This window comes from Chenopodium quinoa, unplaced genomic scaffold (genome assembly GCF_001683475.1).
Source record: "Chenopodium quinoa cultivar QQ74 unplaced genomic scaffold, ASM168347v1, whole genome shotgun sequence".
In the NCBI taxonomy this organism is placed as follows: domain Eukaryota; kingdom Viridiplantae; phylum Streptophyta; class Magnoliopsida; order Caryophyllales; family Amaranthaceae; genus Chenopodium; species Chenopodium quinoa.
Genome location: NW_018745000.1, coordinates 1,441,537 through 1,467,287, shown reverse-complemented (window position 1 = coordinate 1,467,287; position 25,751 = coordinate 1,441,537). Strand labels below are relative to the sequence as shown.

Sequence of the window (25,751 nt, the reverse complement as noted above, 5' to 3'; positions counted from 1 at the left end):
TAGAATGATAAAATACAGCTCCCGAACACTTATTGAACCAAAAATTAGTTACGCTTATAAGGGAGTTGAATCAATATATTTGAGAGCATTTATTCTTTAAGAAATATTACATAGCATCATTCACATATGCCATACTATAGGAAGGCCCTTTACATTACTCCAACATATGGACAGAAAGAATAAGAAGAATTACACATTCTCTGCTAATAGATCTATATTTACATTCGTATAATATCACTTCAAAATGTAAACCCCTAGTCTTCATCCGCTAAGGGTCAAGCTCAACTTCCTGCGCACTCAACTCTCCATCATGATTTTTATGATCTCCTTCACCCCTATAAGCAGTCTGCACCAAGAAAATTGTGTTAAATATCTCACATGACAGGTGAAATTGAAAGAATTTTATATTTTCTTCTTTTTTTGCTCACATTTTACAGAAAGTTTACCTCTCTAGACAAATCAACTAAAAACAAGTTTATTTTGCTGGGACTGAAAGCAAATCCACTGCAGGACATATTGCCAAGTTAGTATGATAATACATAGCAAATACTTGACAGCAAAAATTAATGTTTGAGTACCTGGATCACCTTTTCTGTAAGTTTTCACAAAAGAAAATGAAAAACTCAGACTTGCAGTTAACATGCTAAGATTTTAAGATGACACAAACACTAGAATTATGTACATGATGCTAAATTAATAGTTGTACTTAATCAAATAATTTGTGTTTACTTTTCGTTCTTTAATTTTCAATCAAAGGCATTCTTATAGACAATTTTTTAATATCTTTAGGTTTTTTATTAAAAGGCCTGCTCAACTATTTAACAAAATCACCTACATATGGAGCTGTTAGATCTTGCTATCCATAATAAGTATTTTAAATTCAGAATCACTAATTTCAGTCGATTCAGATATTAAGATATAGAATACTTGTCCAAAAGGCTCTCTTGTTTCTTTTAGTTGGCCCAATTCCACTTTATGCATAGATTACAATGCGCACATCTAAGCATAAACATGCAAAAACAAATTATTAAAAAAATAAAATAAATAACTTAATGGAGAAATTGACGCTACCAGTCCTAACTTAGACATTCTTCTTTAAATGGCCTTAATATGAACTCATGGCATTCCCATCTGGGGGTCCTTAAACCAGTCTTTATCTTATTATGGCTGGGTAAACCAGTTGAAAATTGCTATGTGTTGAATTTTAGTGGTCCATTACTAAATAATACTTCTTTTAAGGTGAAAAAAACACAGCCATATGGGAGGGGGTAGGTGTTTAGGGTGGTGAAGAATGATTTTTATTTTTTATTTTACCTTATGAAGCCTAACGAAAATAAAACACGAGGCACTATTAACAGGTCAAACAAGTTAAAATTTTGTTAAGGATTGTATCCCCCCTAAAGTTAGGACTGCCAGCATTGCCATACTTGGAACTGCTTACGTAAAATTTTCCTAAAATAAGTTGATATTATGAAACTACACATTGAGAAAAATCAAACATCCTATGTACAAACTTTTAAAAAAATCAAAGGTACAATAAAACATTGTACATCCGTCATTAAGTTACCCTAAAATGAGCAAAAGTTACCCCCTAAAATGAGCAAAAGTTACCCCTAAAATATATAAAAGTTACCCTAATATGCATTAAAGTAACCCAATACAAATAAAAATTATCTACGCTTTATTAGTAAAGAATCACATTTAAAAAGAATAAAAATCAATTATTAGTGATTGAACGTAATTAAATTACCTTTATAAAACTTTTCTTGTTGTCTATTTATATAAAAATCGTATTATGTTTAAAGTTACCCAAAAAAGGGCAAAAAGTTACCCTAAAATTAGCTAAAAATTACCCTTATACTGCTCGATGTACACTGATTTTAGTGTAAACCAGGTGTATACAAAAGTTTTTCAATTCCATAAGCATGTTTTTCCTTAAATATATTTGTAGATAAAGTATCAGATTCTATTTGCATTGAATCTATAAAATTCCAAAAAAGGACTAACAAAAGAAACAGGAGTATATCCTAGAAAGACAGAGGATACCATTTAGCTACAGCAAGCTGCCACACATATGGAATGAAGAACTCTTCAGGGTGGCTTTCTTGTTCATAAGTGAAACGCAATTGAGTGAACCTCTGGTGAAACAAAATAAATGTGAGGGTTGACAGAAAACTTGTACTCAACATGTTTTCTGAAGATAAATGAAAAAGAACACAAAAATGTTTGTAATTGGACCTTCATTCCTTCCCCATGCCAGGATTTACAATTGTTGGTTATAACCTGAAGCACCTTTTCCACAGACCACTCACCATCTAACTCTTGAGCATCCAGTCGAGTGTTGAAGAAATCTAAAACCTAGATATTGAAAAGAATATCACATTGCATCACATAGGAAACTGCACCATCACCTGAAGAGCTGAAATTAAATCTGAAGTAAGTATTTTGCGAACTCGTCAAACTTACAGTAAATATATTTTCAAGCAGTTCATTGAATCTGGGATGATTCCTGAAGGGCTCAAATATCTCCTGTCTGTGCATCACCGCATAAACAACCTGAACAGATACATATAATTTGCAACTGTAAGGAGATGTAAAGTCACTATTATTGCTCATCACGGATTTAACAATCTAGTATACTGTACCTCAGGATTCCGAGGCAGAGCATACGTCAGAATTGCATTTATTATTTCCAGAACTATCCGCAAGAAATCAGTATAAATATGCAGCTCCATGGACTGTGACAAATTTACCCTTTTAACAACATACCATACCGTACCATACATATCACGGGCACAAGCTATATTAAGTATTTACAGAGCCATGTCACAAACAAATTGAACAATTACCACATCCTCCAACATGTTGTCGCCTTCTGTGGAGTTTACTTTATTTATTTGCATCTTATCATTTTGCAGCTCTGCTAACTTGGTGTACCTGGTTGCATTTTATATGTTAACAAGTATACAAATCACAAAAACTTATAGGTACATCCAGTGTACAGTAATTTCACAGTAGACTGGCCATTTGGGCAACCTTTTAGCAGTTTTGGGGAAACTTTTAACCTTTTTTCAGAATAACTTCTAACTTGTTATAATCTTTAGTGTACAATAAGAGGTGATTTTGAGGGAAATGTTTTATAAAGGTTAATATAGTTACCTTTATACATTAGGAATAATATTTATATGGTAAAATATTGGAGAGCATTTTATCGATAATAGATAGAACTTAAGATTATTTTAGTACAACTTTACACCTGATGTACAATATTTATTATACACTCACCTAATTTAAAAGTTCATCACTACAGCCAGTTCACTAATAAGATCAAAGAAGAGATGAAATAAAGGAAGAACATATACTTTCGAGAAAGCATATGGAATAGGCTGACTAATCTTTGTGATGCATATGCATCCAAACGATGAACATGAGGAGCCATATTCGTCAAAGCTGCCAGACAGTTAGTGTGGAGATAAACATCCTGCACGGAAAAAGCCTCCAAACAAATAAAAACACAAAAAAGATCAAGGTATCTACAGACATAAAAGTTCACAATAGTGTTCTCTATATTGAAAATGAAAAGTGAGAATTAACAAGACCATAGACTGGGTGCACATGTAACCTCTATATTATCAAATGAAAGCATGACAATCAGGCAAGACTTTTCTACAATAAATATGTTGCTTAAGTATTGGAGCAAAGACTTTATAACTAAAAGGCCTACAACCACAACACCCATCCCATAACATCTCCACTCTAGAAAAATGAAAAACAATCATTCCCCAGCAACCAAAGCACCAAGAATTACAAAACACGCAATCACAATAGTCAAATAACCAATGTGAGGATACAGCGTCAATCAATTACCACTCAATAAGTCGTCAGAATTTGTGGTCTACTCACCTAATATTGGTGGAAATAATTCTAGGGTACTTTGAGGATAGGGGGTAGTTTCACTATACTCTTTGATTTCTATCTCTGTCTTAAAATCACTGTATTTCAAAACCAATGAATTAGGAAGTCTGCCTAGTTTTATTATATATATAAATATAAACAAAACACTGCCAAAAACTTCTCTCCTTTTCTCCACCAGAGATCAGTGGGTAAACAAGGGACTTCAGACCAATTACCATCAAATGGGATAAACAATCCCAGACTTTCAACAGGCTGGATACCCAGTAAAAGCAATACAAAGTAAAATAAATTTTAATAAAAAACTTCTGCTTGTTTTCCTTCTCACTGATCTCCTCTATATAAAGGCACTTTCTGTATTTCTTACCTCCCACAACTATAATTAAGTCACTTGCTTCCTCTCCAAGCTAATCCCAACCACCTATATTACCCCTCCTCCTAGACTGGTCTATTTCATTTTGATGTTATGGCTACCACTATGATGTAATCTTCAAATATACACGTATTTGTTTGTTCTAAATTTCAAATTCAGGCAAGGTGATCTAGACAAATGCACAAAAATGGGCTTAGGTAATGTTTAAAAAGCCGAATTTGATTTCAAATGCTTAAATTCAATTCTTCAATTTGAAATCCTACTATTAAATTCCAATTATATGGTTTGGGAAGAAGTAGGAATTCAAAATCCAAACTCCATCATGATGTTTAGTTAATGAGTGGAATTACAATAATATATTTCACATTCAAATTTTAATAATAATTAGATTATTAAAGTATTAGAAAATTAACCCTATTACTACTTTCGTTTTCATGAAATTAAGTTTTTTATTTTTATTTTTTTAAAAAAAACACCATTAGAATTCAAATGATAGCACATTAGCATTCATGACATTTAGATGACTATGAGTACTTTTTTGTTGATTCATGGTACTCATAAGCTCAACAAAATTAGCCCTAAATTTCATATTAATCGCTAAACTTATTATTATATTGCTCTACTAACTCCACTACATATTATATAATAAAATTCCACTCCATTGCCCCACTCCACATTTTCTTAATGCCTAATTTAGTGTAGCAATATACAAATTGAGAGAGTATAATACATGGACACATGTTTCTAGCTAACCCTACTAATACCCACAAATATATATATATATATATATATATATATATATATATATATATATATATATATATATATATATATATACTACAACGATTAGACATGTTTACCCTCTACTTTTGTCAAATCATTGCAAATATTATGAAACTGAGGTAGTGTATATATATATAAATACAAGCATTTGCCGGCAAGGGCATAAATATTGTTCATAAGATAGTGCATATACTTTTATAAACAACTATGATGAAAATGGACTGTTGATTGTACCTGTAGCCTACATAAGTTGTATTTCACAGTTCTTATAAGTATTATGACCATCAATGATCCAATAGATGTATAGTTCAGTCGTCGTTCCTTATACCAAGGCACATTTGGTAGCATCTGCTCCAAGAAATACAGAAGACGGGAGAGGGAAAAGCAAGAGGATACACATTAGTTATGAACTTGATAATGCTAAGCTATAAACTTGGAGACAGCAAACAAAGCCAAGACGGCGGATCTTACCAGCTTGTGAACACTAGCATTGAAAGTAGAATCCTGACTAAGGATAAGCAGAATAATCAACAGCATGTAGATCTGATTTGATGTCCTCTGTGGAGCATTATACAAAATTTCCAAGATAGGCATTAACTGGATAAAGACAATAGCAATGGCAAATTAGGTTAGTCTGCATGGAAGCATTTATCCCTCGCGTCATACAGTATTCAGCAATTTACTACATATATAAGCTTGCTCAGTCACGGTTACAGGTCAATGGTATCACATGATCCATCAAGCAGAACATTGAAGCAACAAATGTTTAAGCCCTTAAGCACCAATAATTATAAAAAAATTAAAAAAATAAAAAAGTTAAGGAAAAAACAAAGGAATAACCCAAATTTTACATCATACCAGAGTATCGAGATCAGTCCGCACTAACACATATTCAAGAAAATCTGCATTCCCATGCACCAAAGAATAGAGAAGCAGGATAGCAGCTTCATCAGCTAAGCACCTGTAATGGGAGCACAGCAGATTAACATTAGTCAGCAGATGATCAATAGAGTTTAAAACTTTCACACTATTTGCTACTGCTTTAAAAATGAGACACATGTTCAAATCAAACTGAGAAAGTTTTCAACAGGGATTGCAAAGACCCAAAGTAGACAGCAGGGAAATCGTATCATCCTTTGATACACACAATATCTAGTAAAAATGTACATTGGTATTGAAGGTTTATTTTGCTGCAGATCAACAGCTACTTGTCAGTAGAGCTGGAAATCTTCAGGCTCTGTTTCAAAATTAGCAGGGAAGACTTGTCATTTTACTGACAGGAAAAGTAATTTTAAGGTATTAACCATATACTAGTTGTACTGATTGCGGCACTCCTGTTCTCATTAAAGTATGGTATCCCTCCTTCCCCAAATTAATTTAAAAGTCATTATTTACTGTTTTGGGATGTTAGTCGAAATTCCTTTCTCCCTCTCAAATTAAGGAATTTAAAACACAATCTCTAATATGCCCCTTCAAAGATTGATTTGCAGAAATGAATGCTTTTCATTCAGGAAAAAATATATAGAAGTAAAGAGGAACTTTCAAGACATGTATTAACTATTTCCATCATTAATAAACAAAAACCAAATAATCTACAGATTCTCTTGCCAGCCCAAGGTTTTATATTTACAAAGAAAAAAGCTGGCTGGCTTTGACAACTTTGGAAAATAAAAAATAAAAAATTCATGTTAAGATAAGTACAATCTAGTCGGTTCTTTACAATTGTTAAGGAAGATGTGCAGTAGGCTGGGTTTGATGCTTATTTGACGGATTTACCTTGATTCGTAGTACTTGTTTGAAATATATATGGGGTGAAGTATCGATTTATATGTTCGTTGATGATGTCTTTGCTTAGGGACAAGCAACGGTTAGGCTTGGGGAAGTTTGATAAGTCCACATTATATAGATTTTATCCCTCGTCCCGTGATCATGTTTTCAGAGCTATTTTATTACAACTATGCATTTGTAAATGTTTAATAGTTTTTGTAGAGTTGGTATTATTTTGTAGGAATTTGCAAATTTACGATGATTCTCGAGCTTATCAAGCCACTACGAACCATTGGAGTTGGATCGCATTTTATGACCGAGAAATTTGAAGCCCAAGGCTGAGCTAAATGAATTGGTTTGGTGATTAAGGTTTTGATTTGTGAAGATGTGCAAAGCTCTAAGAAAGTGCCACAGACCAAAGAAGGCTTTTGGGCCCAAAATCTAAAGAGCTCAGATCCAAAGAAGCTCCAAGACAAGCTAGATGTCACCGGGCCCGATCGAGTGTGTACTGGCAGTTCGAGAGAATGCGCGGCGTCAATGAGCAAATAAAAAGGCGCACCCAATCAGGCAGCCTTGTGCCCGATCAGGCGCACGTTTATGAAATCCCATATTATTTTAAGGGTTTAGATATACACCTTTGGTTAGTATGATCAAGACACATTTTTTTTAACTTAATTTCTAGATTTTAGTTCTAAGCTTTGAGTGCTTTAATTTCTTCCATACTTTGATACTTTTAGTTCTTATTTTCAATCCAAGTTCTGATTTCATAGTTTGGTATAATCTTTCCCCTTTTAACTTTCTTTAATTCATTGTTTTTATTTGCTGATGTTTAATTTATACGCCTTGATTAGGATAGATTTAATTATGCATGAGTAATTTAATTGTTTGGGGATCCGTGACTTTATATTAAGGGATAAATTTGTTCATTTTGAATTTTAATGATTGCATATTAATTTCCTATCGATATTTTGATTATAAGCAATTAGACTTACGCAGGTTTAATTGTTATAGTGACGTAATATTAGGTTAACAATCGAAAGATATAAACTTGATATTGAAGCTAGTTTCAAAAGGTAGCATGTAATTAATAAATTGAGAGAGCCTTTTAATTCTGCTTCTATCAATGTATAAAAAAAGCTCAAGGCACACTAAGGCGATAAGGGTTTTGCAGCGCCTAGGGGTGCCTAAGGCGCGCCAAAAAATTGGCAGAAAATTGCTTCAAAAGTGCCTTAGGTGCACCTCGTGCGCTTTTGGAGCGCCTCGGGCGCCATAGGTGTGCCTAATTGAAAACGCCTTGCCCAGACCCAAAAAAGCTCTTACCCCCTATCGCCTTGCGCTTCAGCGCCTAGGCGCGCCTTAGGCGCACTTTTTCAAACACTGGTTTCTATGACTAATATCAATTTGAGAGAGCATGTTACTCTGATTAATTTGCATCATATTATCATAAGCTGTTGATGGCTGTGCTTTATCCCTAATATATTGTTCATTGGTGAACCTATGTCTTAGGTTTTTTATCATTGAATTTCTCCTTATTTTAATTATTGTTACAGTATAATTTTATAATTAATTAGGAGAAAAAAACATTGTTTTCCTGGCAATCGACCCTACTTCTCTATCTGTTTTAGTTAAAGAATTGTAAGATGTAATTTTCAATAGGTAATACGAATTTAGCATGTCAATTGTGTTGGTTAGGGAAAACTGGAAAGGGGGGAAAATAAAGGAGGATGGTTTTAAGAGATTAAATGACCCTCATATGACCAAGTCAACACCAGAATGCAAGGGGTGTTATTCCAACTAAAAATTAAATTAAGGTGTGTTCTTACAAAAAAAATAAAAAAATAAAATAAAATTATAAGGCGGTTTCTTACAGGAATAGGAAAAAAAATGATTTTAAAGGAGGTTTTTGGCATATTTTCCTTAAAAATCATCATAAAGGAAGATTTAATATTAATTATCTGATTTGAGAGGTTGGAAGGTAGAAAAAGAAAGATCACATAAAATTCAGTGCCTTTTACCAGCTATGAGAATTGACTATGCCCTCAAGGCCGTGGAAAATCTCATTGGAAATTGAGATGAGGTGGTGTTCATAAGATGCACTTAGGGAAGGGAAGGAACAAGGTAGAAGTGAAAGGGAATGCAGGTGGTTAATGGTTTTGTGAGGCTGTTAATTAAGGAAAGGGGATGGAGATTGAAATTGAGCCTAGGGAGGTCAAAGAAAGTCAGAAATACAGGGGAGATAGATGGAGCTGAAATGGTTAAAGAACTGAGTTGCAAAGTTAGATGACAGACTCCAAAGACATGAAAGCAATTGTTAAGGGGGGAAAGTTACTCCAGCAGAGGGGGCTGGGTAGCTATTAACCCCAATTTAAGGAAAATGTATTATACCTTTAAAAGTATATCTCCAACCCAGCCAAATAAAAAGTCATACATTCCCTCATCCCATTTTTCTATCCTTATAAGTTATAACTAGCAATCTATAATATCAAAAGAATTTCAGGAATTCTTCCACACAACTGTCTGCAACATAAAAAATAAAAAATAAAAATAAAAATAAAAAAGACAATGAATAGATCTGCAAAATGTGGGGGACGAGGTTAGAGCTACGGGGAAGCCAAAAAGGAGTCGGACACTCAAATTCCTAAAGTAAAGTAGAGTTTGACAGAAAAAAAAAAATGCGTAATGAACATATCAAGTGAAATAGATATCATTATTATGAATTATTAGTAGAAAAAAGACACTCACATTCCTAAAGTATCATAAAGAGAGGCAAAGGGTACCCTTGCAAGTGGGCCACTGTGAGCATTCCCCTCAACATCAAGCCGATCAACTGTAAAAAGATGACTATTCAAACCCCCCAAAAAAAATGGAAGGAAGAATATAAACCGAAGCACTTACATTCAACATCCCTTGCGTTTTCTAAAGCCTTGCAAAAAGGATTTTCACAAAAATATGTCTTTTCTTTATGCAAAGCATCTGAAGCACCATTACCATCATTTTTACCAATAATGAAATCATCAGCAACAGCACTACGAAAATGTACAAGAATAAGAAGTATATGAAGACTGCTCTGTGCCAACAGACTTTTTGAAGCTTCATTGTTTGAACCAACAGTGAGATTGAGTGGAAATAACACAAAATTAGCTGCAAATGCAATGCAAAAGTGTCAGCACAGCTTAACAACAAATGATGGTACAAAAGCAGGGTAGAAGGTAAAGAATAGAGAAATTAACCTTTCAAACGCAGGATGATAGTTCAAAAGTAAATAATTTTTGGAAAGCGGCCTACATTATAACTATTTTACTAAATCATGAATCTTTGATGAGTATCGTATACAGAGGTTACAATGTACATACATGATTTTTGGTAAGTGGACTTAGACAACATCTAGGTCATCTACAGATGTTTCAAAATCCAAACTACAGATAGATCAGTACATAAATAAATAAATAAAAAATAAAAAAAATAAAAAAAGGATTCTTAACCACCTCTCTATCGTCACAGTGAACTTTCAATTTGTGCAGAATAATTCAATCACAAAGTTTCACATGGAACTTCCACAAACTTAAAGCATCTTGCTTTGGTGGCACAGTTGATGACATGTTTGCTAAAAAATCTATCCAAATATATTGACTACCCTGAATTTCAATATCTTACAACTTTATCAACTTCAAACATAAAAACTCAAATTATGTAATTAAGTCAACTTCACAAATCTTAAACAAATTGAATCAAAAGGAGATCAGCACCAATAAAAACTAGCAATACAATTGGCAGCAATAAATCAATTACATTATCCTTATAGAATAATATTAGTGGACAGACAATTAAAATTCTTCCCCCAGAAGCCCAACCACTACTCTACTAAGACTAAGATAAAAAGTTGCTGCATTATAAACATGGGTACTGCCGTTGGCATCAGAGATGATGGCTTGTATATTAGGTTTATTTCATCAAATATAACATTTAATTTGTGGTAAACTGCTATTCGACGACATCAGGGTTGCAGTGGATATAACATATCCCAATCTGCAATTGATACTTAGGAGCTTTACAATGATGAAGTGAGACTTGGCAAAAGCTGTTGAAAAATCTAATTACAGGAAGTGACATACTGATATGTCTACTTGAAGGGACAAATCATGAAGTTTCGTTCAACAAGCACGCACTACAAACAAGCAATTTAAATGAGCAATTACGTGCACTTAGTCTAATTACGTATTGTAATACATCAATAAAAACAACCAAAGCAATCTATATTGAGTTCAAATAAGAAAAAAGAAAGCAACATCATCACTGCCAATCAAAAATTTCCTAGTTATGCTCTAAGCAGGGGTTAATTAGTCATAAGAAATACAATTGTAAAAAATAAGTAAAGGAGATATATGCATCAAAGACATATTTACCAGCAGCTGATCCAACTTTTTGTAAGACACCAGACTGACTCCCTTCAAAGGTAGAGTAAGATGCACCGCTAAAGCCACTCAGTGATTGGGAAATATAATTTACCAGCAGCTTAGAAACCACCGATGCAACCAGAGAAGCTTCCTGAAATTTTAGATATTAAGTACATGATAAAATTGTAAGAGAGCTATGGACTTAGACTATCACGTTAAAACTGATAAGCAATTGCTATTCCCATCACCTGAGACATAATAGCATCTAGAAATGGATGGAAATCCTTTGGTCCTGATGATGGGCCAGACAGAAGCTGAGTCGACATGGCGGCCATCATGAAGTTAAGCAGTTCACAGTGAAGCTGGTATGTGCGAGGACTAGCATTCCAAGTGAAGCAGTATCAGGACAATGATGGACTTATGGAAACAATTATTTAATGTATAAATATTAAGGAGGCATTTCATGGTAACATTTGGAGTGCCTCACAAGCAATAATTAAGATCAGACGAATGGTTAAATAGATTATATATAACTTTAGAATTGAATAATTAAGGGGCCACACATAAGTAAAAATCAACAAATGGGATATGCGACTATAAATTAATCAAATCAAAATATATAAAATTTAACTTTTGTTATCGACAAACAGAATAAAACTAAGAAATGACATTTTTACATTCTAAATCAATAAAAAAAATAAAGTTTATCTTTTTCCATATAATCATCCATCCCTAATTATTTAACAGTTTAACAAACTTTTCTTTCTTTCCATAAATGGCATGGACACACTCATTTTTTTCTCTCTCTCACTTCACTTTGAACCCACTATCCACTAAGGCACTATCTATAAAATAATACAACAATAGCAACAAAGCCTTAGGGCCTGTTCATATTTATTGAACTGAGCTGAGCTGAGCTGAACTGAAGTGATTGGAGCTGAGCTGAACTAAACTGATTGGAGCTGAACTGAACTGAACTAAGATGAAATGAATATTTTATGAGAGAGGGAAATTAAGAGCTGAACTGAACTGATTAGAGCTGAGCTGAACTGATTGGAGCTGAACTGAACTGAAAATAAGTAAATATGAACAGGCCCTTAGTCTCCAAATTATGAGTCATCATAAGGAACTGTATGATATAAAAAGGGACCCACTATGCACAAATAACTATAAATAAATATTGTGAAAAAAATTTGAAAAAAAAAGACCCATCATCCACATACTATTAGAAAAAAATATCCCAATACCTACGCCTATATATAATCCACTACCTATCCTACAATAAAAATAAAATTTTAATAAAATATGCCTAAAACATTGTGTTGGTCAAAGTCTTTCAACTAAAAAAGGATGGAAAGAGTATTTGACAAAGTTAAAATAAATAAATAAAACTTATATAATTATAAACATAAAAAAAATCCAAGTGTGACATAAGTTAAACCCGACAAATGATGTCCGGGGATTATAAATTAATATACTTCTTCCGTTCTTTTATTATTGCACCACTTGCCTTTTTAGGAAGTTTCACAAATAATGCACCATTTCCTCTTTAGGAAAAAAATTATTTGTGTTCACATTACAAATACCCAACATACCCTTGTTTTTTCACACTTAGTTTTTAGTTAATCAATATGTCACATGGGCAATTTTATAATTTTACCTTTCTCTCTCTTACTTTTTTCCACTACCAAAATATTTGTACCCAACCCCTATGATGCAATAATAAAAAATCGGAGGAAGTATAAAATATAAAATTACTTCGTATTTTTTTGTACTTCCTCTATTTACTAAAATTGCAACACTGGGGGTTTGACACATAATTTAATACAAGATAGAGGGGAAAAAGTTTAAAGTAAACGGTACTTCCATTATTCCACAAATATTGCAACAATTACCATTTTAGGAAGTTCCACATATATTGCAACATTTCTCTATTTGCACATGTTTTCTCTCATTCACTCTCTTCATCACATGGGTCCCTATCTTTATTCCTCTCTATCTCTCTCCTCTTATAAAAATCTATGTCCACACCCATGTTGTAATATTTTGGAAAAGAAAAAAGTACTTCCTCTGTTTCTTTATACTTGCAACACACTTTTTCACGATATTTAAGAAAAGTGGGGCTCATAAGATTTATTACACTTAAAATGAGGGTGAGAGCTGGTTAGAGTATAATTTACTAAATTTAGTGGGTCATGTGCTTAAAATAAGGAAAATAGTTCAACTTTTAACAAAAAAAAAAAAAACTTTCTAATTATAGTGTGTTGCAAGTATTGTGACATTTCCATTTTAGGAAAGTGTTGCAAGTATAAAGAAACGGAGGAAGTATATATTAAGGAAGATAGAGAGGAAAGAAGAGAGAAAGAGTGGGCCAAGTATGTATAAAGTAGGTGTAATGTGTAAAATGTTGTAACAGTTAGTTAAAAAAATGTTGCAATAATTTTGAAACATTCCAAATCAATAAGTGTTGAAATTATTTTATAACAGGAAGTATAAGAAATTAACTCCAAATATTGTAGGGGATTTCATTATTTTAACATTTTATGGTATGAAAATTAAAAATTATAATTACTCCGTATATTTTTTGCCATGGAAGGAAGATTTAGGTTTTTTTTCCTTAAAGTAGTCAAAGGTATTGTTTGATAGTTCCTTAAAAAAAATGTTCTGAGTTTTGTTTTGGTTTACCTCTACAATATTTACAACTTTGTAAATCTTTTCATGACAAAAGTTAGATCATAGAACAATCTACTGCAAAAGCACACTGATTCTCATTAATTTTCATGAAATTTTGAAGAAACAATCTAAGAATGGAAAGGGAAAAACATATTATACATTATATATTTGGTTTTATTTGTTTTGAGTTAGAGCATTAGGACAACCACATACAACGCTAGTGAATAATAATTTTATTTAATTGACATATAAGCAACTACCTAAAAATAACAAATGAGATCATAGAATTAAATTAAAAGAAATTTTATTTGTGCCACATAAGCAAATGATTGTCTTTTGCTTTAAGAAGATTCATATCCAGATAAATTATTATTTAAAAGAATCTACCTTGATTTGTAAGAAAAGAAAAGAAGAGGAAAGAAGAAAAACTAAATAGATGAAGAGACCACAGGAGACAAGTATACAAAATTGTAGATAATAAAAAACTGGCATGGGCTTAAATTTTGTCCTAATAAAAAAGAAATTTTGATTTCAACTTCCATACCTAGCCTCAACGGTGCCAATAAAGCTAAGTACACTGCAGATGATGATATTTTCAACACTTTGATCTGCAGATCAGGAAGAAAAATTAGTAATCCTACAATTCTCTATTTTTATTGGGGAGTGGGGTGATGTCAACACAAATCAGATTTAAAAAGTAGCATCCGCATTCATTGCAAAACGTCAAGGAAATAAAACTTAAACATAATTCCTTCACCATATATGGGACATCATAATGTTCAAGTGGCCCACAGATGGCTCCAGAGTAAGCAAGCAACTAAAACAATAATAAACTAGAACAGAGAAGAGGGTGAATAAAGAAAGTTCCCCAATGCCAGCCTAAGGAATTGAAAATAGATCTTCATAGTCCAAATAGAAAAGATAAATGAGATGTAATTCAAACAAATTACAGCATGTAAAGCCCAGAATATTCTCAGTAGCAGTGTTGGCACTGATTCCAAACTTTCAAGCATTAGAACAGGGACGTAATATTATATAAACTAACTTCAAAAATTGTAACAGCTTTCCTAAAGAGCTATTGAAATGGTACAGAAGCTACTGAGTCCATCTGGATCACTGAAAAGGGAAAGTTCCCTTGAGGCACAATGGAACAAATCAAAATATTCAAAAAATGCCTCTAACTGTTTCAGGATAAAAAGGCCGGCCTCAGGCACCATTTATAGTCCTTTCTTTTGCAATTTTTCTATCAAATTAAGGTTATAAGGAGAGCCAAAATCATAAATTCACTAACATAAGATATAATAACACAAAGCTACTAGGGAAATAACAGTCACTCTGATAAGTTATTTCAAAAGTTACAGGCATCAATTGTGTACAAGTCTACATTTAAAATTTGCTAAAAGAACATTTTTTTTTTTTTAATTGAGGTTGCTTCCACAGAACCTATGTGTGCGCCTTTGTTTCTTACCTTACACATTACGTATTTATGCTAGAACTTGATCAAATAGACAGATATCAAGCCAGGTAGTTGCAGCTTCTTTCTATAATGATTAATGACAATAAATTACTACCTCCACTTTCAAATGTAAGTCATTTTGGCCTTTTATTATTTTATTTAAAATATAAGCCATTCTATAATATCAATGGTACATTATATTTCTTGAAAACACTATTGCCAGATTGTTGATATTATTATTCTAAAATTGAATTAACTAATGACTTTTATTTTTGGGTTTTTCTACATGGTACCCCTGAGTTATTGGGTTTTCTAAATTGTACCTTTTTAAATCCAAAGTTCTACAAAGTGTCCCTGAGTTTTTGGGTTTTTTCAACGTGGTACCCTTGAGTTGTAAAAAAATGACTCTAATTTAATTTGACTCAAACCAACACCGTCTAAATGATCTATTTACCATTCTATATTTATATTAGATGGAGGAATCATCAATCTTCATTATTCGCTATTTAGTGGAACTTTTGTACGATTGTTTGAGATGGAAGATAAGACCTTTTTTTTGCTCCTATAGTCCTACTTAACTAAAAGACCATGTTTTAGAGGGGACTCAAGTTGTTAGTCCTTTTTTTCGCATTAAACACACTAGTTGTGTCTTTGAGGGTGCTAAATAAGTCGTTTAGATGTTGTTGGTTTGAGTCAAATTAATTTAGAGTCGTTTATTTTACTAATCAAGGATACCATACAGAAAAATTCAAAAACTCAAGTGTATAATGTAAAATAAACTAATAACTCAAGGTCACCTTGTAGAAATTTGAATTTAGGAGGGTATAAGGTAGAAAACTCAAAAACTCAAGGGTACCATGTAGAAAAACCCTTTATTTTTTTTATTTTTTTATATATTTTTTAGGAAATGTTTATAAAGTGATTAAAATCCCTTATATTATTTTGTAACAGAGGAAGCATCTCTCGATCAATTTAGCCTATCAGGAGATTATCAGCATCTGCCACCAGCAAGCTAACTATTAAATGATACGGAGTAACACTTGAGCATGAAATTTATGTACTAATCTTAAAATTATATAGAAGTGGTCACCCTTTCTTAAAAATGTAGTAGATAACAAAGGCAAAATGCCAAATTATGCATCCTCATGGAAGTAGTAAATGTAGAGAACGTCTTAATACCTTTCTGATTTGCTTAAATAGCATATTAGAAAAAAAATATTAATTCAACTTCATTATATTTAAAGACCTCCATTCAAGAACAAGCAATTTTCTATGTCATATCACTAGCATCTACAAAAATTTTAATCAATTATATGCCAATACAAATACTACCTCCGGTCCAAATTAGTGGCAACTTTGGAATATTTTATATCTCACAAATAATACCCCAAAGTTGCGAGTAATTTGGAACAGAGGTAGTAAGTACAAAAATCATTTGCGATTAAAGTACACTTTAAATCTTTAATTAATAATAAGTAAAGTTCTCTTTCGGGGGGTGGGAAGGGAGAGGAGGAAACATAAATATGCTAGGCCACTCTTAAAAACCAATGTAATAATTTCACTTAAAAAGTAAGAAATCACATGACAAATAACACAGATGTTTTCACACAACACATTCAATGCACAAAAGGTACCAATCACTAAACATCTTGTACCCAAACCCAGCACACTATATAATTACCTTTAGGCAAACCACTTGGTACCTCGTGATCAACCAGGGAAAGGTGTAATTCCTCAAAGTTTCCAGTCTTGCTATTTTCTATTGTATGTGTCAGAAAAACTGAAGATAAGTAGGCAGCATTCAGAGCCTTCGTAAAGGTAATGGATGGAGCACCAGGGCATGAAATACAATCTTGCAAACAATATGATAAGTGGATCAAGAGTTTCGCAAGATGCCTTGTGTAATAGTTGTTCTGCGCTGCATGAGCAGGGAGGTCAAAAAACAAAGACTGAGCCAGTAAGCAATCATTTTAATTCATACCACGTACTCAGTGTGAATACATAAGGGTGGGGTAGTCAGGATACTGAAAACATACAGCTAACAGTATCTAAAACAGTGAAAAGTGTACAGAATAATAAAAAATTAAAAAAAGGTACTACAGATATAGTGATCTCGACTACTATTTGACTTTTGAGATCCTCAATAATTATAGCTGCTGAAACCAACTTTCACATCTACCAGTTTAGAAACTTAACAGTTATTAAAAATAAAAAAATAAAAAAAATATAAATAAATAAATAAATAAATAAAACCCAACAAGAATAGTCTCACTTGAAGCCATCCTTTTTTTCTGAAATAAAAATCAATCTCCCTTCCATCTACTCCGTGAAACCTTGAAAACATCCTAAGAAGACCCAAGTACTCCCTTATTCCCCTATAAACATCATAATAGACCTTTTGTGATCTCCAAGATCAATCTCTTGGCAAACACATATCAAATAAACTAAATTTTATTGCAAATACGTAATTCAGAGTTTCCGGATTCCTCAAAATTCAAGACTTACATTGATCATCCAAGTCATACTTTCATATTTAGGAAAAAGAAAGAAAGACCTCCTCAAATTTAAAATCAGTACTTTGAAAACCACCTACAAAACAGGGTCTTGGTAAAAAATTGTGTGCCTTCTGCCAGGCCCATAGAAGCAATAACCTAGCAACCCCAACAACAGCAATTATATAAGGCCACATAAGTGTGAGCTTCAGACAAAGTATCTATGAAAACAATGGTAGGGGTTCAAGAATTGATTATGACTGGCAGTAATAATTTCTCATTATATGAGAATCCCCAATAATGTATATCTTTTGGAGTTTGGAGAAACTTTTCTCCATGTTTCAAACACCAATCAGTGGACTAGCAAGATATCCTATACATGAGTTGGATCATGGATATGGGCTTGGGTTCTCACACAAATAGTGATGGATTTATCATCAGATTGATAATAATTGATGTGGTGATGTAATTATTTATAGGGACTCCAGAAATTGTCATCCAGTTTTGATGTAGATGTTTTGTTTTTTTTTTCAAAACATTAATTTTTTTAATGGAAATAAAATTCTCACAGAGAGTAACTGATCCAGTCAATGATGTCTGTGCAACTTCTAGAATTGTATACAACCTTTAGAGCCAGAAGGAAGTTGCCACAAATTTGTGACTGGATCCATGAGTTTCCATGCACATAAATTATGTGCAAATTAGTGTTCTTGTACATCAAAGTACCAATGCAATGAGCGGAAGCCAGCAAATAAGATGATTTGTCCTTATTGCCACTCTAATTGTTTCAATAACTGGAAAAGTTTAAAAAATGTATCGTGAAATGCTAATATCTTAACTTGTGCCAATTTCAACAAGCTTACTCTTGCAGTATAGTTGATTAGTTGGTAACCTTAAGTATACTACTATACTTGGGGCATACTTATCACAAAAAAAGTTAAGGATTTCACTGAAACGAATCATTGTTTCTTCCTTTAAAGCTTTAAGCATGGGTATAGTGGGAGGAACTTAAGCTAATGGCGAAGATAGTAGAGAAACCCTTACTTTAGATTGGTTGTGTGGTCACACTTGAATACAAAACTTTTATAAAATTTCAACCTATAAGAAAATTTGTTTAGTCTTCTAAATCTTTGTTCATGTTTGGTGGTTTTCAAGGCCTTCAGAGATTATACTGGACAACTGGGAATCTGTATTATGGTAGTGAATAGTGATTCTAGGGGGAAAAAAAAAATTAAATTAGATAGGTGGCGATTTTGTCAAGATTTAGATAGTGACCTCATATCCATTCTTATATACATAAAATCACCCTTGATTCTCCAATTTTCGGCTTCTAATCTGCTCTTTTTTTTACCTCTATATCACTGCAGTCACTTAGCCACTCATGAATGCATAACAATGAAATATGAAAAGCATCTGAAGATCATAGGATTCCAAAAACGAGCAAGAAACAAAGCTCTTGACTACATTGAAGCACACACCACTACAAATCCTGAAACATATATACAAGTACATAATCAAAGATAATCCAATATGGAACCAGGAAGAAACCTACAGAAGTACACAACCTAAACATAGGACAGAGGTGTCAAGTATCATAAAAAATGCCTTCATCAGCTGATCAAAAATTAAACCTAACCATTACTCATATGTATGTTACATGGACTCGGGTGCCCATGTCCGACACGGATATGTGTCCAAGCGTCCGACTAGGCTATTTTGTGAAGAAAAAAAAAAATCCATGGTTTTGAGCCAAAAGTGATGTGTCCAAGTGTCATACCCATGTCTGAGTGTCAAGAGTCCGACATGGGTATTTGAGGTGAAATGAAGATTTCATGTAACATAATCATAACATTTTGCAAGGCAGGGAAAGGAATTAAAATACTACTAATAAAAGTGTATGATTTCCCTTTTTCAGGCTCGGAAACAAATTGACATAAGAAATGTTGCTACTTTTTGACTGGTTAGATAAAAGAAATATTCCAATCCGTTATTAGCGGATAACAAATTGTCTTCAACTGTTACCCTACAATCTTTGGCGGTGAAAAATTTACTTCAGTCACATATTATGCTATCACTCATTTCATGTCTATATACTTTCAACGCTTATGTTTGCATGTGGTTTAAGAAAAAAAAAGTGGGTAGTAAATGGAACGCGATATTATATTGTGCAAGTGGGGTAAATGGGGGTATATTTAATTGTTTGTTGGAAGGACAAACAAAAACAAAAAAAAAATTGATTACAAGTAGGATTAGTAGGAAAGAGAATCAATAAACTAATAGTGGGCTCATGCGAAAATAGAAAGTATTGCAAGTATTCTGAAATGCTTTCGAGTACGGAAACATAAAAGCCCCCTAGCTCACTTTTCTTCATTGTTTTGGTTTATCATGATTTAGATTTCTTTCTCCTCTGCAAATGGCAACCATAACACCATCACTCCTTAACGTTGATTTTGATTTATGGATAATATTCCTCTTTGTATTTATCAATGTTATGTTCAAACAGCTGCTTTTTGATTCCATAAACATAGATCTAAAATTTCCATTTGCATTAACTTAGCAGCATTACAGTAATTATTGTAATAGAATATACTACCTCTATTTCTCTTTGTTCTACTCACTTTTCATTGAGGTCCTATCTTTGTGTTTACATCTCTTTCATCTTTCTCTCCTACTTTACGTACCTTTTTCTTATACATAACCACCTTTTTCTCCATCCCACATACTTAACCAGCATATTTTTAAACTGCTGACCTATTTCAAAATATTCATAATATACATATCCACAATATCTACTAGTAGCTTAATATAAGACGGATGAAATTATCAATGACATTAATTTGCAGCAGTATTTGGTTTTTATAAGAAAATGTATATATTTCATACAATCTCAAATGTAATGGTTATCAGTACTGTTTCCAATTCTAATGTGTTTCCATTACAATCCATTCCATTTCCAACATCTAAAACAAATAGAAACACCCCTTAAATCAATACTTCTAACCTATGTTACTCAACATTTGTGTATTCTTGACATACACAATAACCACTCCAAACTGGCTATTTCGTGGAAATTTTCCATGATTTCTGCCCAAATTGATGTGCCCAAGAGTCCACACCCATGTCAAAACGTTGATGATCCGATACCAGTATTTGAGGTAAATTGAATAGCCCAAGTTTCAAAGTTACTAGCTATACACAATCTCCCAAACCCAACATCAATCAAATTCAACTCTAAAACCCTGCTAATTAAAAAACCCACAAAATATTCCCCAAATTAAATTCAATCTCAAACATATAATCAAATAACAAAGCAATCTACAACAATGTGATAACAAATCAAGTTAAAATGCATATCAAAACAACCTCAAAATCAAATTTAATCAAATGCACAAAAAATTAACTAACCCAAAGAGTCGCATGCTTGACGAACACGATCAGGAGGCCAATGGAATTGAAGGGGTAATTCAAGCAATTTGTGCCAAAATTCAGAGGTAAGAGGAAACGATTTCTCACCGACAAAGGTAGCGATGACATACTCAACCGTATCCTGCGGTACAACACTAGCGTTACGCGGCGTAGATGGTACGGAACCCATTTGAATTGGATCACAATTAACGAGTCAAATTGGTTAGAATCAATCAATGCAACTCGGTGAATCAATCAAATTGGTAAGGCAGGAGGAATAGAATTACATTGCAAGGAAGAGAATGGAGTAAGAGATTGAGGTGTGGAAATTGAGGGGAGATTAGAAGGAGAAGAATGCGAAAGAAAGAATAGAGTGAATGACAAGGAAGAGTGAGTTGAGGAACAAAAGTTGAAGCAGATCAAGAACAGATTTCAGCATATTTTGTAGCACATGGGTTTTCGGTTACTTTTTTTCTATTTTTTTATTATATTTTTTTTTATTGTTAGAAAATAAGGTGAATGCCAAATCACCAATTATTGATTTGATTTTACAATATCCATATAAGTTCAAAGTCTTGTGAACTTATATGGCAATATATGAGCATGATTGAATTGTACTCTTAGTATAGAAGTTTTATATTTAAATATATGATGTCATGCAAGAAATACGATGCATTAAGACCACTCTCAATGGTGAGCAAAAAAAATGCTCACCCACTCTCTCTCTACCCACTTTCTCTCTCAACAAATTATTTTTGCTCATGGCCAAATTTTTTTCACATTTCCTCTCCCAATGGTGAGCAAAAAAAATGCCCACCCACCACTCTCTCTCTCTTACTTTTTCAATACCCCACCATTACTTTCTCTCTCCTACACAACACTTCTTTATTTATTTATTTCATTTATATTTTAACAATGTTACTCCAAATTTAACATTTTTATTTATTTTTTTATTTTTGTCTTTTTATCGTTAAAATTTGTCGTAAAATTAAGTACGGTATATAAAAAAATTGTAAAAAAAAGCTCAAAATTTGTTAAATGTTTTTATTTATTATAAAAGCAGTACAATACTAGAAACCAATTACATTTGCAACGTCATGCGTAATTAAACTTAACAACAACTAAAAAATAACTCGACTGCGTAAGGAAAAGTAGCTATGCCATAGTACTTGGCTTTATTTAAGTCGTCTAATTTCTCCCTAATTACGTGGCCCGTATCGTTGCCAAATATGTTCGACTAAATCACGTTTCAGAGATAGATGAATTTCTCTGTCACGGAGGGTAGCTTTTCGCTGTAGAAATGCATTGAAGTCAAAGTTGGTAGGTCGGCCTACGTTGAATTCAAACGGTGGCGTTGTAGATGTTGATGCTGGTGTTGATTCTTGTTGCTCTTCTTCGTAGAAGGCTCTCAGAACTTCGGCTCGAGTGTAGTTGTGGCGCTCATCTTCAACTACAAATTTAGTAATGTATGGAGAAAATATCAACAACTTTCTTCAATTACATAATGCAATTAAACAACATGGTTTTCAATATTTTTTTTTCAAAAAAAACACACATATAATAATTTTAATACATAACTAAATTTATATATTAGAAAAAAAAGCAAATATATCAAATAAATGCAACACTTTTTTTACTACAAATTTAGTAATGTATGGAGAAAATATCAACAACTTTCTTCAATTGGGTTTTTCAATTAAGTAAACATGGCATATAATATTTTTTTTTTCAAAAAAACACACATATACTAATTTTAATACATAACTTAATATTAGAAAAAAAAAAGTAACCAATAAATGCAACACTTTTTTTACTACAAATTTAGTAATGTATGGAGAACATATCAACAACTTTCTTCAATTACATAATGCAATTAAACAACATGGCATACAATATTTTTTTTTTTCAAAAAATCACATATATACTAATTTTATTACATAACTGAATTTAAATAATAAGAAAAATAAAAAAAAATTACCTCAATATGGGTGTATTGCAACAAAAATGCTCTTCAACAAATTTAAAATGCTTAAGAAAATAAAAAAGTGGAGGATTTTAAGTGATTTCCAAAATATATCAAAATATATCAAAATGCATGTCTATTTTTAGAGAATTTAATTTTATGACCGTTGGTAATTTTTTTTTTTTTTTTACCAAAAATATTTTTCAGAAAATGCATTACAAACAATATTACCGTTGTAAAACGGCTAATTTTTTCATTGGCCAAGCTCCTGCAGTACGCCACGTGTCGCGCGCCTATTGGTTGGCTTACTGACGCGAACAGTAGCCGGTTTTATTTATTTATTTATTTTTTACGTCAAAACGGCGCGTTTTGGCCAGCACCATTAAGGCTGCTAGCCCAAAACGCGTTGTTTTGATGGTCTGGCAGCCAAATTTTTTTAAGCTTATTTGCAACATGTGGGCCCCACTTCCAGCACTGTTCATCAATTAAAATGCCCATACTTTGGGCATTTTCATTTATGCCCATGGGCTTTTTCTTGCATTTTTGGATTTGCTCACTATTGTGGGTGATGAGCATATTTTTTGCTCACAAAATATGCCCATGAGTAAATATTTTGCTCATGGTTGTGAGTGCTCTAATATTATTACACTACAATTTTATACTGATCCCATTTTACTCCTTATTTGCTTTCCTTTTCACTGATTAAAAGACTTTTTATCGGTAAATATTTAACACGTTATTAGCACCATTTTCTAGTCAGGTATATTTATACCTACTTTTAAAAATTTATAACAAGTAATACTATCTACTTCTAAAATGTTTTGAGGAGTATGCTCTATAGTTGCCCATATTTGGGATCCTCTATACCAGAAACTCAAATATTTACTGTATTATATATACCTCAAAAACAATGGTGAAAAAAAAAAATCTCTTACTTATGAATTCATTACTATCCTCTTTTGTTTGTCACGTTGATGTTTCTTGTTTTATTCATGTTGATGTTTCTTTGTTTGATTCATGCATGTTGATATTACATGCCCATGTTTTACGTAAAATTTGATCTTAGTTATTACAATTGCTTAGTACTCCCTCCGTTTTAAATACTTGTTCCATTTCTCCATGCGCGGAGTTTTAGGAGAAATTGGAGAAAATAATAAAATATGGAGGTAGTGGGTAGTTGAGAGAATAAAAAACTTTAAAAAGTAAAAGTAGTGGAAGAAAAGGAGGAGAGAGAGTATTATGTTGGGTCCACTTAGTGTAAGAAATGAATTAAATATTGTAAAAGTTTTCCAAAAAAGGAAATGGAGCAAGTATTTAAAAACGGCCGCAAAAAGAAAGTGGAGCAAGTATTTAAAAACGGAGGGAGTAGTAACTTTGCATGCATATTATTAACTAGATTAACAAAAAGATGCAGCTTTTTGTACTTATTATTTTTCTTACTTTCGTATACTTTTTGTGTTTCCTTCCGTTTTCAAACCCATGATCTTTTATAGATTTTAAGGCTGTCGGACCACTATGGCTTGCATTCCCAGTGTGATAACCTTTTACAATTAAATATATATATTTGGACCATAATTTTTGTCAGTATATTAGATTATTATATGATATTTTTACAGTTGTACAGAATAGTAACGGATAAACTTACCTCTATAAAAGGTAGATTTTTCCCCCGATTTCACCACAAATCCCTTATCCCTTCCTACTTTTTATCCAAAAATTACGTAAAAATTTTATCACCCCCTTCTTCTCCGATATGTTCCCCGACGACGACAACCAAAACACCCACAACTTCACTTTTGAGGAAGATTTAATGAAGATAAAACAATATTTCCTTCTAATTACGGCGCTTGTAATTTTATTAGTAGCAATATTAATTTTTGTCATTATGCACAAGTAAAACTCATTTATTTTGTCGTTTTAGTATATTAAAAGCTTGTTTTTGTTTTATTATGTTGGTTTGTTGTTATTAATCATCATTGTATTATATCACCGTTATCATTAAAATTGTTGTTACTATTGTTATTGTTGTCGTTTTGCTTTTTTTTTTTTTTTTACAACTAACACGATTAATTTTTGCTTAAATACTCACAATACTAAACCAAGGGGGAGAAAAAGACTATATTACTTATGGTTTATAATTGTTAAATTTAATTATTACTTATTTTATTAACCTAACTATAGTTATGGAGGGACTAAACATATGTGTTGTACATAAAAATTAATATAAACTAATTATCACTTAATTTATTGTAGCCAAAATGGGAGACCTTATGAAATTTCTGGAATGGAAGGAGGATGAAATGATGAATTTGAAAGCTCAAGGCTTGGAGCACACTGTTAAAGAAAATAAAAGCCCCTCTGGTCAAACAGTTGATGCTACCACTTCTGCAATGACGGTTGTAAAACCTATCACTGAAGAAGATAAGGCAAAAGCCATAGTGTTGCTAAGGCATCATTTACATGAAGGCCTTAAAACTGAGTACATGATGGTAGAAGATCCTAAAGAATTATGGGATTACCTTAATGAAAGATT

The 25,751-nt window shown here is 32.5% G+C and overlaps 1 protein-coding gene across 2 annotated transcripts; it reads right to left on the bottom strand.

The window, feature by feature from the left end:
- Positions 1–21,889, bottom strand: LOC110707490 (dymeclin-like). Of its 2 annotated transcripts, XM_021885499.1 has the most exons (19): positions 21,256–21,889; positions 17,040–17,276; positions 14,447–14,510; positions 11,478–11,607; positions 11,239–11,380; positions 9,917–9,976; positions 9,731–9,808; positions 9,578–9,662; positions 5,927–6,029; positions 5,540–5,665; positions 5,303–5,416; positions 3,363–3,481; positions 2,850–2,937; positions 2,646–2,738; positions 2,467–2,556; positions 2,239–2,358; positions 2,047–2,138; positions 447–504; positions 1–346 (listed from the first exon to the last, which is right to left on the bottom strand). In XM_021885499.1, the coding sequence occupies exons 1-19, from the start codon at positions 21,443–21,445 to the stop codon at positions 269–271; spliced, it is 2,067 nt and encodes a 688-aa protein (XP_021741191.1). In that variant the 5' UTR covers positions 21,446–21,889; the 3' UTR covers positions 1–268. The 2 variants fall into 2 exon arrangements, with proteins under 2 accessions (XP_021741191.1, XP_021741190.1); XM_021885498.1 differs by having other exon boundaries at positions 9,731–9,976.
- Positions 21,890–25,751: the final 3,862 nt, after the last annotated feature.

Bases quoted from the DNA above. Each gene is read 5' to 3' on its own strand.
- LOC110707490 (XM_021885498.1), bottom strand. From the start codon at position 21,445: ATGGGTTCCGTACCATCTACGCCGCGTAACGCTAGTGTTGTACCGCAG. The intron at 14,511-17,039 runs GTAATTATATAG...CCTGATCTGCAG, and splicing joins ACCAAGTGGTTTGCCTAAAG to ATCAAAGTGTTGAAAATATC. The intron at 505-2,046 runs GTATCCTCTGTC...TATGTCCTGCAG, and splicing joins CAGCTTGCTGTAGCTAAATG to TGGATTTGCTTTCAGTCCCA.